The sequence below is a fragment of the Equus caballus genome, chromosome 4 (genome assembly GCF_041296265.1).
Source record: "Equus caballus isolate H_3958 breed thoroughbred chromosome 4, TB-T2T, whole genome shotgun sequence".
Classification (NCBI taxonomy): domain Eukaryota; kingdom Metazoa; phylum Chordata; class Mammalia; order Perissodactyla; family Equidae; genus Equus; species Equus caballus.
In genome coordinates, this window is record NC_091687.1 from 101,776,678 (window position 1) to 101,793,316 (window position 16,639).

A 16,639-nucleotide genomic window follows, 5' to 3' on the forward strand; every position below is an offset into this window, starting at 1 on the left:
TTGTACACGGTTCTGAAACCTCTATGTAAATATCTTTTGGTGGTGATTTGGGCCTATCACTCATTCCACTCAGTCACCCCAAAGCCACATTTGCTATAAACATGACTCAGGAGCTGCATGACTGCAGCAGCTCCCGGCCTGTTTAATGTAATCTTCCAACTCTGAAATCAGGTGTGCGGAGGGGCCAAAGGTTACGAGTAAATGAGCTAAAGAGAAACAGATGCCACACTCAGCAATGATTCAAAGGTACTTAGAACATTCTCTGTACTTAATAGTTTTTGACCCGCTTCTTTCAACCTGCCCATTTTAAATGACAATTACAGAAGAGAAATTTCTCTAGCCTCTTCCTTGGAAGAAGATAAGGCAAACCATCCCTTCAGTCTGCAGAATTCCCAGGGAGCATTGCAAAAACAAGGCTATGGGCACAAAGAAGACTCAGGGAGGGCAGGTGAGTGGACGAGCGCCCTTAGACAGACGAGTGTTTATGCTTCCTGGGTGGCCTGTGAACAAGGAATGTGTGGAGGAAAGGAGCTGGGCTGGTGTGAGCTGTAAACTTGAGCGAGCTGGTGAGGGTGGGAGTGACTACTGATCCCTGCTGCTTGGGGAATGAGTCATGGGCCTGAGGGCAGAGCCTGCTACAGGGAGGGGCCCGAGTCTGGCCCACAAACTTCCCTGGGAGCACCAATGGGCAGATAAATATTTTCCTGGCAGTTTACCTGAGCATTTCAAAGAGGCAATTATCTCTGAACAATGCAGATGGAAATCCTGAAGCAGAGTGGGAGCTGGTCAGTTGATTGTACTGAGATGGAGGATCTAAATCTGCTCACAGACCAAGGGGCTCCTTAACACCAGGGAGAAAGTTTAGACTCTTCTGGAAAGGGTGGCTGAGAGCAATAGACCATGGGATACTGTAGCAGAGTCCACAAATCCAGCAAGAGAGATGTTAGCCATCACAGAAGCAGACAGTCCTAGGAAGAATAGGAAAATACAGAAGGCAATGGGATGAAAATGCAGAAGGATGGGAGGCATCCAGCCAGTTCTAGAGTGTTTTCTTTTTCTTTTTTTTTTTTGAGGAAGATTAGCCCTGATCTAACTACTGCCAATCCTCTTTTTACTGAGGAAGCCTGGCCCTGAGCTAACATCCATGCCCATCTTCCTCTGCTTTATATGTGGGACGCCTACCACAGTATGGCATGCCAAGCGGTGCCATGTCTGCACCCAGGATCCGAACCAGCGAAACCCAGGCCTCGGAGAAGTGGAACATGCAAATTTAACCTATGCGCCACTGAGCCAGCCCCTAGAGTGTTTTCTTATTGAGATCAACTTGTGGTGGACTGTTGGAGTCCAAAGAAGCCTAGAGATCTTTGTGTCTCACACCGTCACTTGTCATAATGGAGCCTGGAGAGGGGAGTTAATTTGCCTAATGTCACTCAGCCAGTTATAAACCACAGATTAGAACAGTCTGATGTTCGCCTCTAGGATTTATGCAAGTGGTTTGCTGAGTTTGTGCTCATCATAAAAGGTTTAAGGTGCTTGCCATAAAATGCGAAGACTGAGCAAACAGAATATGTATAGGCAGATTATTTTTGAGAGAGTGGAAGGTCAGACTTGTGGAATTGTTAATAAGCAGGTTTGGGTGATGGAACTGAGCTTGGCCAGGCAACAGACTGGAAACAAAGATGAGGTGTGGTTTTTGCAGCCATTGCACATCAGGGCCTTAAAGAAGTGGCGAGTCAGATGGGGGGAAGGGTGCGTGTGTGTGTAAAGAGGTGGCTGTTTAGATTTAGGGGAGAGAAGTACAAGAGGATCTTTACTAGAAGATAGAATTTATGCAGGAATACTGGGCTTCCTCCTCAAAGTATAAACCATATTGGCATTAAGGGAAAAAAAAGATGGAGGAGGAGTTTTCCAGCTGAAAATCAAGGAAAATAAATGTATCAAATATTTTTTTTAAACATTTGATAGTAGTCCTTTCAGTTGGTTCTGGGAAACATTTTTTAGTTGACTGGGTATGAAAATATACCTGATTTCACCAATTCAAATAATTAAGAATTATAGGAAGTAACAGAAAAGTCAAACACAGGGAATACAGTCACACACCACATAATGACGTTTCAGTCAACAACTGACCGTATACACGACGGTGGTCCCATAAGATTAGTACCATAGGGCCTAGATGTATAGTAGGCTACACAATCTGGGTTTGTGTAAGTACACTCTACGATGTTCGCACATCGACAAAATCGCCCAATGAAACGTTTCTCAGACCCCTCCCCATCATTAAGCAACACATGACAATAATGAGCAAGAATGTGAAATAAAGAAGTGGGCAAATTGGAATGCTTGGAAACATTGTATGCTTGTTATTGATGGGAACTCAGAAGGGAACACTGAAAAACAGATTGCATCCCTGGCAGGCTACAGGAATATGGATTGGGGTAAGGGAGCCGAGTTGGAGAGGACACATTGGATAGAGTTAGATGGAAAGAATGCCATAAGCAGCAACAGGATAAAAGTGCACCAGAAAAGACCATGGAATCTCTGTGGGTGGAAATTCCATTCTCAGATAATAAAACTGTGGCAGGAGGAATGTTCTTGAGGCAACTTGATCAGAGTAATGAGACTAAGACAAGAAATGTGAAAGCTACAAATGAAGATGCAGAAGCTATAATGCAGAGGCAGAAACCAACTCCTCTGGACTTCCATATTTTGTAAACAGTATTCCTAGATGCCTAGGCTCTAAAACCTGGAGTCAGTCTGACATTCTTTCCTCCTGATCCACAAAATTAAATTCCATTGATATCTTCCTAGCATTGCTCTCATTGATTGTTTCTCTCTCGTTTCTTTACCATTATTATATTCTGAACATCTCATTCCTGGACACTAGAATGACTTCCCCATTGGTCTATCTTCTCCCAGATTTCACCTGCAATCTTTCTGGAGGAAGGTGCTGTACCAGTGTCAGATTTGGCTCTGTCTTTTTTCCCCCTTTCGTTATCTACGAGGCAATAGGCTTGTCACAGCTGGCCCCCACCTGGCCATCTAGCTCCCACCCATCCCCTCCAACTGTCTCCTTTTCTCACATTGCCCCCACACACACTTCAATTCCCCTCTGACTGTTCTTCTCATATGTTCCAATCCCCCTTTCAGTTTTAGAACATGCAGCTTCCTTTCCCTTTTACCGCTATTTTCTCTTCCCTCTTCTCACTACAATGTCCCTACTTCTTTTTACATCAAACGAAACAGTATGAGTATTTAAGTTATTTAAACACAGGCCTGGGGTCTTGGAAGGATTTGATTCTAAATCTGGCCTACATCACACCCATTGTTTGATGACACCCACCCCCACCTTCTGACCTTCCTTATTATCTCCCTCTAAAACTGTCCAAATACATTGCTTCCTGAAGTTGGCACTTCCTGACATGGGGTTACATCTTGTCCAAAATTTATATCTTTTGCAAATTTGGGTAAACTCAGACACCTCTCTGACTCTCAGATTTTCATTGGTCAAATGAATAACACCTTATGGGACTGTTGTGAAATGAGATTACCTATTAGAGAGCTAGATACACAATAGATGCTAAATAAATGGTTATCATCATCATTAATACTTTGAGGACCAATTTCTGAGTTAGGTAAGTAAGCTATTTTAGCTCTTCACGTGGTCTTGTGAAACACACAAACTGGCTATCGTTAATAGCCTTTTACTTGTTAAGGCTCTTTCAGGTTTGTAAATGATATCAGCATTCAGGAAGCAAGACTCCTTATCTGCATTTGGTGAGGTGGAAAATAAAACAAACTCAAAAGACTTCTACTAGACTTGATTAAGACATTCTTAGGAAATCATTTCAACCTCAGTGTCCTCCTCTGTAAATTGAGATACTTATATCTAATTTGCACACTTATTTGTCCAACCACCTCTCCAAACCAAGTGACCCAGTTGGGCTTTTCACTTTTTCCCCATCCAGCTCCTCCAAGTCTTTCCTCCTCTAATCAGGCCGTTCGTTATCCATCTCAATGCCACCTTTCCTTCAGCCCTTCTGTCCTCTCCTTTGTGGGTTTTTCTGTGAGTCCACCCTAGGACCACATTTCTTCATGCTCCCTGCTCTTCCTGAGCAGTTTGATTTGGTCTCTCGAGCTCCGCTAGTGTTTTCTATGCTGAAGAGGCCCAATGGCAACCTTTAGTCCTTATCTCTCCCACAGACACTGGTTCCATATTCTTCTCCCTAGACATATCCACCCAGAAACCACAGGAACTTTGGCCCCAACATACACAAACAAAATAATCTCCTTTTGCCCAAATTTGCTCCATCTCCATTGCTTCCTTTCTCAGTTATCAGCATTTCCTAGTTACTGAAGTCTTTGTCCTCTCCCCTGTCTCTCCAATTCCTTTCAACTAATTTTCTCTCATATTATACTAACTCTGACTCTTAAATATTTCTCAGATCTGGTCCTCTTCTTCCTTTACACTACTGTACTCTGGGCTCCATCGTCTCTCACTTAGACTAATTCAGTAGCCTTGTCTCGTTTCCCTGCATCTCCTCTTTAAGGCCTCTGATCTCCATTTGTCTTTCTAAAATACAAATCTGGTCAAGTCAAGCCCATGAGTTAAAAATGCCAATGCCTCTCTAATCACCCGAAGAATATAGCCCAAACATCTCAGCGTTGTGTTTAAGGCCTTTCCCACTCTTCCCGAACGAGCCTCATCTTCCATCATGGTCCCGCCGATGGCCTCTTCTGCATACAAATCCAGCCACTCTGAACTTGTCCCTCAGCATCTTTCCAGTGTCAGTGGACTCGCATTCACTCCACCTTCTTCCTGAAATACCTTTGCTTGCCTTCTCTGCTTTTCCAAATTCTACTCTTGCTTCATGAGTAATGCCTCGAGCTCCAAAGCTTCCTTAGCCCCCGCAGATATGGCTGCTCCAAGTTTTGGACTTCTGTCACACTTTGTACTCACGGCTGGCCCTGCGCAGCATTGCCATCTGTGTTGTAACTGGTCATTTGTGCCGTCAGACTCCCCCACAAGATTGACAGTTCCCTGAAAGCTGGAAAGACTTTTTATTTATCTTTGTGTGCACTCAGTATGGTGGGTGCCTGTAAATCCCCACCAAATGGCAGAATGAATGTCTGCCTTTATTTCTCAGGACTTTGTTATGAAATTCAAGCGAGGGGGCATTTTTGAAAGAACAGTATAAACTAAAACACAAACATAAAAAACCTAAATCTCCTAAACTATCTCTTGAACTAAAATAATACCACTTCCGGGTGAATGAAGGAGACACCTCACTTCCAGGAAGTCAGACTTATTCTTAATTAATCAAGACCATTTAAGACTTGGAGTGGAATCAACAAAGGCCAAATTATCTTTTGCAGCCTGTTTTCCTGTGTTCTTTTTATGAAAATGATGTTAAAATATACATTTTAAAAATAAATTCTAATGGACTATCTCAGAAATATATAAATAACCAATATAAAAAATTTAGCTAACAGGAACAGAAAATATAATACGAATCCAACAGATTTCAGAGCATTTTTTTAGACAAGCGTGGAGCCTGTATGGAGGGTTATAATTGCAGGAGGGAGGGGAGTACCGAATGAACTGGCTTTATGCGATGAACCCAGGACTGCTCAGGAGCCTAAACTGCAAGGAAGTTGAGTAGAGATACAGAGGCGAACTCCTGGATGATCTCTGTCTGAATCACAAAGTCATCATGGATGTGGCGTCCTTAGCAGAGCGCTACAATTAGGGTTGCCAGATTTAGCAAATCAAAATACAGGACACCCAAATATTGCAGAAAGCATACTTATCCTAAAAAATTATTTGTTGTTTATGTACAATTCAAATTTAACTAGACATCCTATACTTTATCTGGCAAATAAAGGTACAAACCAAATGACTTTAGTATCTTTGAACCTGATATTAGTGGCTCTAGGGCGTTTTGGAGAAAGAATTAGCGTGAACTTTCTTACTGTAAACAGAGTAGTTTAAGGCTGCAGTGAAAGTAGTGGTAGATTGCCATCTAGTGGACAAATTGTGATAGTGGAAGCTTAAGTTGGAGGGATAGATTTTTGCAAGGGAGGATTCTGGCCCTGCCAACTGCAAACCCCAGAGAATGCACTGTTGAGAGAGCCATGATATCAAGAGGATGGGGGGAGGGGGAGAGGGGAGGTGGGAGGAGTGCTGAAATGTGCTTGCCCTGAGATCCGATGAGAGGAATGGCCTGACCGTGGCTCTCCAGCGTGCAGAGACTTGGCTCCCTCACTTTAACCAAAGCCAAAACAAAAGCGAGAGCTATGTGTGAGAAGCTCCCCATCCTCCAAATGAGGCTGGTGCAGAGGGATGTGGAACTATCCAAAGTGAAGTTCTACAGATGTAACCCCAATTATAATGAGGAACGAAAGGAGTCGTCCAAAAGGTAACAATGTGGCTACAAGCTCAGATTTTAAAAGGGCTGAAAAGGTGTGAAAGTTAAAAGGAGGCACATTTGGACTTCCAAGAATAATATCTCAAAGTGCGAAGCCCAGAAAAAATTCACGCTGCAACACATGCTAAAGACCAATACTAACAGTAACACTAGCGGTGATGACAATAGAACCAAACTTGGAACAGAAAGGACAGGGAAAAGAGAAATGTACTTCTCATGGCAGACGTTATGATGTCAGCAGACGTTATAATGTCAACATACAATACAGAGAGAGCAGACGCACTTGACTCGTATTGTAGCCTGTCTTCTCCAGAAAGGAAAATAGTCTAGGAATGAAAAGGGTTGGACGAAAATCGATGGTCTTAAAACCCAAACAAGAGTCTTATAGCTGATTTAAATAATTCTTTTTTTTTTTTCAGAGCAGAACAGATCTCTAAGATTTAATAGAGGCAACTTTTGTAATTTTCAAAGAGATGATTTGTAGAAATGAAAGGAGAATAAATTTAATGTAAAATTCTCACAAATTTCTAGAAGAGATTATTGAAAGATGTTTTGTGAATATTTGGATTACAAATTATCATAAAAGACAATAGGCGTTCCCTAAGAATAAGCCATGCTGAGCTAAGCTCATTTATTACGTTTAGGTTTACAAGAAGATGAAATTATTAGAGTACAATAAAGAGAACATTTTTTTATTTCAGTGAGTCATACAGCAAAGGTTTTTTTTTACCAAAATCCTTTTCCAAAATCCTGGAGATGGCAAAGAATGGCCCTGAATGATAATGTTGTTGGAGGATTTTTAGCTAGTTTGACTCTCTACTCAAAAAAGTGCTCGTTAATGGAGTATTTTCAAGGAAGGATGCCAAAATGTTGTATGCTTGTATTCTGTTTACTAATTATCAGCTATTTGACTATAAAATGTATAAAACATACTGATCAAACTTGCAGAGAGATGGGGGCCGGCCTGGTGGGGCAGTGGTTAAGTGCACACGTTCTGCTTCGGGGGCCCGGGCTTCGCCGGTTTGGATCCCCGGTGTGGACATAGCACCCCTTGGCATGCCATGCCGTGGTAGGTGTCCGACGTATAAAGTAGAGGAAGATGGGCATGGATGTTAGCTCAGGGCCAGTCTTCCTCAGCGAAAAGAGGAGGATTGGCAGCAGTTAGCTCAGGGCTAATCTTCCTCAAAAAAAAAGAAATTTTGCAGAGAGAACAAAATTGCAAAAAATGGCGAATGTTATATAAGGACTCCAAACCATTTAGCAAGCTCAATAATGGGCTAAAATTAACCAAATGAAACTGAACAAGTGATATAAATTTTTGTATATTTAGATTCAAAATGTCAATTCTCCAAATACAAAATGAGAGATACTGTCTTTAAAATAGTTTCTATTAAATGATCTAGGGGTCATAGCTGACAATAAGTTTGTTTTGGGCCAAGAATATGAACTGGCTGCAAAAAATAAAGCCAATTCCTCTCAAAACCCATTAAGAGAAGAGGGTGTCCTATTTGACGGAGGTGACAGTCACACGGTACAAGGCAGTTGACCAGACTGCATTCAAAGTAAGTTTCAGTTCTGGCACCACTCCTACAAGAGACATCCATAAGCTCATCTTCATTTCAAAAGAGGTCTCTAGAGTGGTAAAGAGCCTGGAGACGGAGCCACACGAGGGCAAGGCTTTGAGAAATGACTTTACAATATGAGGTTTATTCTTTGTAGCACACGGAAAGCAAAACTCAGATCAATTAAACAATATTGACTTCCTCCTAGTAGAAGGAAGAACTTTAAAATAATTAAAGCTTTCAGAAATTCTATAGGCTTTTGTGTAAGGGTTAGCCACCCCCTCCTCTGCAGCCCCCACTGGAAAATCAAGACTGAAGGATCCTTCACCTCCACCTGCAGCAACTCCTGCATTTGTCAGGAGCTTGCACTTGTTAGCCTGTGAGCTTTCTTCCCCCTATAGGATGCTATGCTTCTAAGATGTCTGCACCATTTTCTCTTTGTTTGGTCTATCATTCATTCTTAATTCTCAATTAACTCATTTTGTTTTTGGTATACACTATAAGATTGTCTAGGACTTTTTATCTGAGTGTTGCATGTAAGCACAGACCTTCAAGTGCCATCGCCCTTCAATTCTTGGCTTTAGATGGCTACACTGTTGCATTTGCTCCATACTGGGGTGCTAATAATCTGAGTGGCAGGAACCTGAACCAATTAAGAGCTGGAGGAGTAAGCATCCAGCCTCCTCACAGAGTTTTGAAAGCAACAAAATGTTGTGGTGACAGAGAGGAACACTGGCGTGTAATTGAAGTTATCGTCTTCCACATTTTCCCCCTATGTCTCCTTTTAGGCTGCTCATTTTGTGGGAATCATGAGACAGAATGTGAAAAGATATGTGAAATGTATGCTTTAAAAGACCCAGTTATGGGTCATAATACATTTAATATTTTAATGTATATATTCTAATCCCTAAATTAAGTCTGGCTATTACAATCCTTGAGTAGCAATGAGAGATGATGGCTAGAGTACTAGAGCTGAGCTACTAAATAGTGTTGGTCTATAAAACCCTCCACAGATAAATGGACGTGTGTATTTGTCTAAGAAGTTTATTCTCCATTTCCAATTATTTTTCCTTTTTGGTTCTTGGGGGTTATGACCCTAGAACTGTTATGATGGATATAAGTTTATAATTGCTTATGATAAACATTTTTGAAAAATGTTCTTTCCAATAATCATAGCATTTGGAGGTCCACAATGGCACCCCCACACACATACCCCCTAAATGCACAGCGAAATGGTTTAGGTGGACAGCCCTCAATCCTAGCTATTTGGGTGATGTAGGCTCATCAGGCGTGGGGTGCTAAATATATATATATATGAGAGCATCTTCCTCTTGGTTCTCCTACTTCTCATTCCTACCCCAACCGGCAGCGAAGAGCTTTGAGGAAATAAGTCATGGTTCAGACACTAGAGACTTGACTTAAAATATCCTCAGGCTTCTTTTATACTCCTATCCCTACAGGGCGAAATTCCAGAGAGGCCCAGGCTCGGATTTGCTCAGGTCCAGTTCTGAGTTTGGGAATATGGTTTAAAGGCAAGACTGAAGGCAAGGCCCAAGATGCCCAATTCCTCCTCTAGCAGGAGATGGGCCCAGGGAGGATGCCAGGCTCCACATGATCATGCCCAATGGACACCTCACATGGGACGCCCAGGACTACATCCAACAACCAGTCAGCTGAGTGGAAGGCAATGAAGGAAATGGAGCTTTGTGTGAGTGAGAAGACACATTATTCAGAGAGAAACCAAAGAGTACACTAGTTTATTGCTTACAGTGGACACTTTGGCTCATTTGCCTAGCAAGGAAAAAAAACAACACAAACTGATAACAACATTCAGAATATAGCCATCCTCTGTCTTCAGGACCACCATACAGAGGTGTGAAGAAAAGGGCAGGGCCAGCCCTCTTCCTTCTCCAATCAGTGTCCAGGAAGATGAGCCTACACAGGGGAAAACAGCCGACTTTCACCCCAGGTAACAAAGTCCACTGTCTTTCCTAACACGTCAACTGCCATCTCCCCAGTGGCACCCCAACACTCTCTCATGGAGCAGCCTCTTCTCTCCTCCGCCCCACAGCTAGGGGGCATGGCTGTTCGTGTCTTCCTCTTGAACCTCCTTGGGGGCTGAGGGCTGCTCCCCAGAGGCGGCAGCCTGTTCCTCTTGTGCCTTGCTGGGTAAGGGCCCAGTTCCTGATCTCGTCCCTTCAGGCAGCGGGGTGAGACCTGGAGAAGGCTGCCTGCTCGTAGCCTGAGCACAGGGAGCCGGAAACAGATCGGGGAAGAAGCCATTGCCTCCCGGGGGGTGCCCCAGAGCTGGTGGACAGAAAGCACCCGGGAAGGGCAGTTCTGGCAAGCAGGGGTCATTCCACGGGACTGTACCTGTGCGGTCAAAGAGCATAGGAAAGATTAGACAGGATTAAGGATATCAGCCCCAATTCAACATGTTCTGTGACAGAGCTCCCTCCCTGCCCCACAGAAACATAGGTTAGGACCCCATGCAAGTCTGCACGAAATACTAGCACCAGGTGCCTCTTCAGGACCAGGCATGCTCCTGACTCGAGGCCCTGTGGTTTTGGAACAGTCACACAAAGTAGACCACGGGTCAGGCCAAGTGCCCTCTCACACAGGCAACAAGGAGACCAGGAACCAACTAGACACCTCTTTCTTCCCTGTCTACTGGAATTTACTCTTAAGAAGATGGTTGCTTCCAGAATTGCAGAGATCCGAGTGGCCCGTCAGAATATTAATATTGCTGCCATCTACTTCATTGTGCCAAGTACTTCATTCATATTGTTTCTAATCCTCACCAAATCCCTCTAGGATATAGGAATATTATTCCCATTTCAGAGTCCAGGAAACAGACTCCGGAGAGCTAGTAACCGCTGAGCTGGACCTCACCCTTCGGTTTTCCTCACTCCAAAGCTGTCTTGCTGATTCTCACTCTGCTTTGCAGCCTCCAGGAAATTTGAGGAAGGAGAGCTTCGTCAAGACAACCAGGGGCAAGGAAAAGTGATTCTCTCACCACCATGCCATGCCTCAGCCTTCCCTCCAGCGAATGAGGCTCTCTGTCCCTTCCCACCTTCCTCAATCACAAAGGGCACCTTCTCTTCCAGCCCCAACTCACTCATATTCCCAGCAGGTGGCTGCAGCAGGATCTGCCCTGATGGCAGGCCTGGGAAGTAGCCCTGTGTTGTACCCCCATTGGAGCCATAAGGCAACGTAAAGAGAGAGTCTTCCAGCAGTGGAGGTGTCATTGAACTGGGCATGTGGAAGGGGAAGGGATGCAGGTATGGAAACTGGGGCTGTGGCGCCTGGGGGAACTGGAACAGTCCCGGTTGGTTGCTTGGTTGGTAATCCTGGAGTTCCAGCTCTTCCAAGTATGAGCAGGTGGGTGGTGGCGTGACACTGTGGGGAACAGAGGAGTATTTCATGAGGCTCAGGGGTAGTCTCCTCATTCCTCCCACACAGTGGGTGAGTCCCTTCCCCTCACCTCTCCCCATCTCCAGGACCCCAGACTTGCTGCCTCTTCTTCGTCCTCTTCCTGCTCCTGGCTTCTCACCCTCATTCCTGCTCTATTGCTGTGATAGCCTGGATCCTTCCCATCCTAAATCCACTTATCCTTTGAATCCTCATTGCATTTACTACTCCCTGCTTCCTCAGCTAACCATTTCCCCTCCCAAGCTTCATCTGTCTTTTCTCCTTCTATACCCCTCCCAAGATAACTCAAGTGACCATCCCCATTAGGTTCTATACCTTGTCCCCCAGGACCCACAGGGGCCATTCTTGTGGCTGCTGTCACTGCCAGGAGTATCCAGCAGCAGAGGCATCAGTTGAGGGGTGTGGACAGGGCCAAGGGGAAAAGGAAGGTTGGCTCTTTGAACTGGTGGAGGGCTGAAGAGTGGTGGGGTCACTGCCACCTTCTGAGTACCCTCACTCAGTTGGCTTGGGGCCAAAGTTTGGTCAGACGTCAGCAGAAAGGGGGGCTCTAGGAACAGAAGTCAAAGAGGCATTGTAAGAGTAAGAAAATGGGGAGGCAGATTTGGGATTGCTGGATAGTAGAAGTGCCATGCCCAGGTCCCCCAGAATAGGCCCCCATGGACCAAAACAGTAGAAAGCTTTCGCCCACTCCCACATCTATCGAGAGAGGACCCTCTGTCTTTGCTGTCTTCCTAGCTGCCATATTCCTCAGATAATCCTCAGAATGGTCAGCTCACCTGGGAGAGTATCCAGAGGGGGCACTTGAGGGAAGGTACCAGGCTCTGGGTCCATAGGCACAGTAGGTGGCAGCTCAGCTGCAGAACTGGAGGCAAAGAGAATGAAGATTCTAGCTCGAGTGGCCCCTGGATTTAGACCACAGCCTCAGTGCAGGGAAAGGATGCCCTATTCCCAGACTCTGCCTCCCTCCGAAGCACCAGCAACCTCCTGACCCCATCTACCCCAAATCTCACTAAATATTAGCCAACAACTCCAGGCTTCACGCCCAGCCTTCCAATGTTCTCTCTTAGACCCCAGGATCCCAGTTAGACCCCACTTCCTACCTATGGCGAGGATCCAGGAAGAAGAGAAATTCTTACCTGAACTGACTGCGGGCAGGAGTGGGGGCAGGGCCTGCAGGATTGTCATTATTCTCCTTCCCATTCAGTTTCTCCACTTTTCGCCACTTTGCCCGGCGATTCTGGAACCACACCTGCAGGGGAGAGACAAGAAGAGCTTGAGAAATGGGGCAGAGACTAAGAGTCAGGTCCTGACTGTCACGGAGTGAGCTCCATGACTTCAGGAGGTCACCACCACTTTGCTTCAGATGCCTCTCGGTCAGATCAGTTTTATAAAAAGGTTCATCTAGATGGCTTCTCAGGTACTTTCCTCTTCTCATAGTCTAAGGCTGTAGCTGTGTGGACACAGGCTAGAACACAGCCAGATCCAAGACCTCACTTCACCCCTATTCACGGGGATGTTGGCACATGCTCTGCTCTTTGAGAGTTCCAGGTGGTGGATTCTGGGAGAGTGTGCCAGCCCCCATTACCATGATGCGCTGGGGAGTGACCCCCACTGTCTGGGCGATCTCCCGGCGCTTATCACTGTCTGGGTAGTGGTCTTCTTGGAAGATCCTTTCTAGCTCCTCCAACTGGTCTGGAAGAAAAAACTCGAATGAGAACACCAATGATGCAGCAGCAGAGAAAAAAGACAAATGCCTTCAGGATGGGACCACTGTCTCCAACCCAAGGGCCTTCCCAGAGCCTTGTAACTAAATTCTCCATTGGGCTGGGGCCTCTCTCTTTTGGGCTTTGTGGCAGGGAACGAACCTGGTCCCAATGTCACTTTCTGATAGGCAACCTAACCTTCCCCTCTGAGGGTCAGAGGTCATGGCCCTGCCACAGGTCAAGAAAGAATCCAGGACAAGGTGGTATACATACTAACCACACTCCAGTCTCCTGGGGCTATGTTCTCTGTGCAGCCCGCCTTTCCCAGAGATGACACCAGATCTCTCAGGTGTCCTCTCACCCTCAGGGACTTACCTGAGCGGTATAGGGTTCGAGTCTTTTTCCGAACTTGGCAGGTCACTTCCGGGGGCCTCTTCTTCTGGTCTGTGTTGTGGCTGTTCTGGGCCAATGTGCTGAGGAGGTTGGCCAGATGGCAGGGCCCCCGGCCTGACCCACAAGGCACTGGGTTGTGTGTGGCATGGGCTGAGTTAGTGACACCAGGAGATGACGTGGAGGCCAGACCCATGGCATTAGGCTTTTTCTGCTTACTGGGGGCTGGAGAGCAGGACCTCTTCCCTGGCTTCACCTCTCTCACCAGGAGGGAGCAACCCTCCCCCTGGGGCTGGGATCTAGGTGGGACCAGAGTTCTGTCTTTGTGGACAGCCCCCGAGCCGGGGGGCTGGCACACTCTCCCAGCATCAGCCCCCGTTAGTTCTCCAGGGACCTCTGACGGCTGCTTCTCCCCAGAGACAGCGCAGGAGAGGGGCGGTTCCTCACTCGGGGCATCCTGAGAGTCGGGGGCTGAACTCAGCCATGGTTCCTCCTCCTTCAGCCCAGCAGCCAGGGGCTCGCCTCCACCTTCCTGGCCTGTGGAAAGCCAGCAGCCACTCACCTTAACACCAGGGAGAAGGAAGAGCCTGGACAAAGAGGATATGCCACTTTCTGCTCTACAACGGGTCTCCTGTTTGATCTTAAGCTTTACTTTGTCCACTTATCAAATGGGGTAATACTTCCAGGCTTACCTTCCTAACGTGGCTATTGTGAGGATCAAATTAGATAATCCAATTGCTTTGAAAAATGTATGTATATATATGCAACCATGAGGGGTTGCATACGTACATAGACAGTAGGTGAGCAATCCTAATTGGGGGAACACTCACTCTCTCCTAGTTCCTGTTTTTTCCCAGACACTGGAAATGGGAGTCTGAGGAACAGGCGTCTGGTTAGGCCTTTCTAAGCAACAAATGTTGGGATTGGGGGTGGACTTGGAAAAGAGAGAGAGAGACTGAGATTCTGATTTTGCTCAGACCGGATCTAGGGTCCTGGTGCAGACAAAGACAGTCTTGCTTAGAGTAGGGACAAGGCCAGATTGGATGGTGTCCAGAAGGCTAGGCAAGGACATCAAAGGAGCTAACAGGCACGGGCATCCTCACTTTCCAGAGCTCACTGTGTCCCTGACAACCCTCCTCATCCCCGTGTCCATCCCCACCTGCCTCCCTGCAAAACGGAGGCTCACTCAGGGGCCTTGGCCAGGCCGGCCCTCTTGTACAGCTACACACAAGAGGCCCAGCTGGCACTGAAAGGCCCTTATCACTCATCCTCCGAGCTTGTCTCTTTCTTTGAGCTATGGCTGGTTCATCAGGAGTTTACCATATCCCGGGCACTGTGCTAAGCACCTCTCAAAGCTTAGTACAGTGTGCATTCAATCCCTGAGCAGTCATTATTATCATCTCATTCTAACAGATGGAGAAATATGGAGTAGAAAGTTGAGTAATTTGCCCCCTATCACACAACACAGCGCTCTCAACCACTACCCAGACTGCTTCCCAGGCTCACCAAACCCTCTCCAGTTCACCTCCCCACTTATTCACCACCCCAGAATGCTCGCCTCAAGGAGCTGCTTTATCATTTCCAAGGAAATTGGAATCTTTTTAAATGGATGCTAACCAGTGACTAAGCGGTATTGTTATTTTAATGAAAATTGCATGAGATTCTTAAGGAATGACTTTCTAACGATGTGTACAGAAAGATGGACGGTCCTGGGCCAAGGTGCTTAGTCAAATTGTTTCCCAGGGTACACATTAGACCTGACTGGCAGGAGGGGCCTGAAGCTGCAGAAGAGGGTGAGGGGGCACAGTTGGGTGTCGGTATGGGGAAGGAGGGCCAGATTCCCACAGCATTTCAGAAGAGCTTGTAGCCTAGCAAATGGTACACAGCAGGTGCTCAATAAAAGCGACGTATCCCAGTAATAACTGCGCCCAGGTAAGAAAGGTGAGGGGTGTCAGAACCTAGACCGGAGTGGTCCTGGCACTCCTGGTCCTGCGTTTTCTCCTCCCGGTGGAGAAAATCGGAACCCGAAGGACGGACTGCGCGGTGCGGGGCGCCCCTGGCCCCGGCCCACCCTAGGCCCTCGGCCCCCCAAGCTCCAGCGCCGGCTGACACCCCGGCTGTGCGGCCAGAGCCCCCCGACCGCCCCTCGCGCTCACCCCGCGGGTCCTGCCGGAGCTCCTGGGTGCCTCCCATGGCCTGGGCTCCGTCCCGCCGCGGCTGCCCGCCAGCCGCACGGGCGCCGCCTAAGAACCTGGCGGGGCGCAGGTGTGCGGAGCGCGCACGGGGAGCCCGGGCCGGGCCCCTCGCCGACCCGCGGCGAGGGCGAGGCCGAGGGCGGCGGCTGCACGGGCCCGAGCGCCCGGGGCCAGGCCGGCGGCTCCCCCGCGGCCGTCCCTCGGAGGGCCAGGTGCGCGCCGGCCAGCGCCCGCGCTCCACGCCAGGCCGAGGCGGGGCCCCCGACACCCCGGGCCGAGTTGGTGATGGACTTGGTCATGGTTTGGGGCTTGGAAACAGAGACCTTCCGTGCGATCTGTGGAAGGCGACCTCCGGAGCCATTTATCAAGGGGGCCTCAGACGCTGGGGTGTCCCGACCGCCTGCAGGCTGCTCGCTGAGGTGCCTCCAAGCCTCATGCCAACCCCCCGGGACTGATTTGCATGTCCTTAAATCAGAGCTGCCCTCGGTGACGGTGACAAAGAGCAAGCTGAAAGAACCCAGGCTACAAGGTCAACTCTTTGAGGCGCCAGCTTCTCTGATGGGAACAACTGCGCATGCACAGGCTGCAGGTAAACCCAAGAAGGTACCAGCTAGTCAAGGTTTTGTCATGTGATATCACCCCACCTGACGTCACAGTTTTCTTCTCTGAGAATGAAGGGGAGTCTCATAGGGGAGGTCACAGGGGTGATCCTTGTGACCTCTAGTTCATAGGTTTCTTGCTTGCTTTGTAGACTAATTTCAGAATTTAAAATTCTCGTTGCCTCTTCCTTACATGTGCCCTTGAGTGGGAGGTGCTGGTCAACTTGAAACAGGTGTTTGGAGCTGAGGGTGGGAGGGGGGTCGGGTGCAAGTCTAGAACAGACCCCAGGTGTTTTGCTTTTAGGATTTGAAAGACTCTGGACACCACGT

The 16,639-nt window shown here is 47.4% G+C and overlaps 1 protein-coding gene across 1 annotated transcript; it reads right to left on the minus strand.

Moving 5' to 3' along the window:
• Positions 1–9,842: 9,842 nt before the first annotated feature.
• On the minus strand, positions 9,843–16,009 carry NOBOX (NOBOX oogenesis homeobox). The gene is made up of 8 exons (XM_070264308.1): positions 15,672–16,009; positions 13,501–14,102; positions 12,950–13,114; positions 12,559–12,694; positions 12,199–12,284; positions 11,738–11,969; positions 11,109–11,389; positions 9,843–10,363 (listed from the first exon to the last, which is right to left on the minus strand). Exons 1-8 carry the CDS (start codon positions 16,007–16,009, stop codon positions 10,062–10,064), a joined length of 2,142 nt encoding a protein of 713 aa, XP_070120409.1. The 3' UTR covers positions 9,843–10,061.
• Between the last annotated feature and the right edge of the window lie 630 nt (positions 16,010–16,639).

What these genes read in the sequence shown, in the direction of transcription:
- NOBOX (XM_070264308.1), bottom strand. Translation starts at nt 16,009, where the DNA reads ATGACCAAGTCCATCACCAACTCGGCCCGGGGTGTCGGGGGCCCCGCC. An exon ending in GCTCCGGCAGGACCCGCGGG is followed by an intron (nt 14,103 to 15,671) that starts GTGAGCGCGAGG and finishes CTCTTTGTCCAG; the next exon opens with GCTCTTCCTTCTCCCTGGTG. An exon ending in TCGAACCCTATACCGCTCAG is followed by an intron (nt 13,115 to 13,500) that starts GTAAGTCCCTGA and finishes TTTTTCTTCCAG; the next exon opens with ACCAGTTGGAGGAGCTAGAA.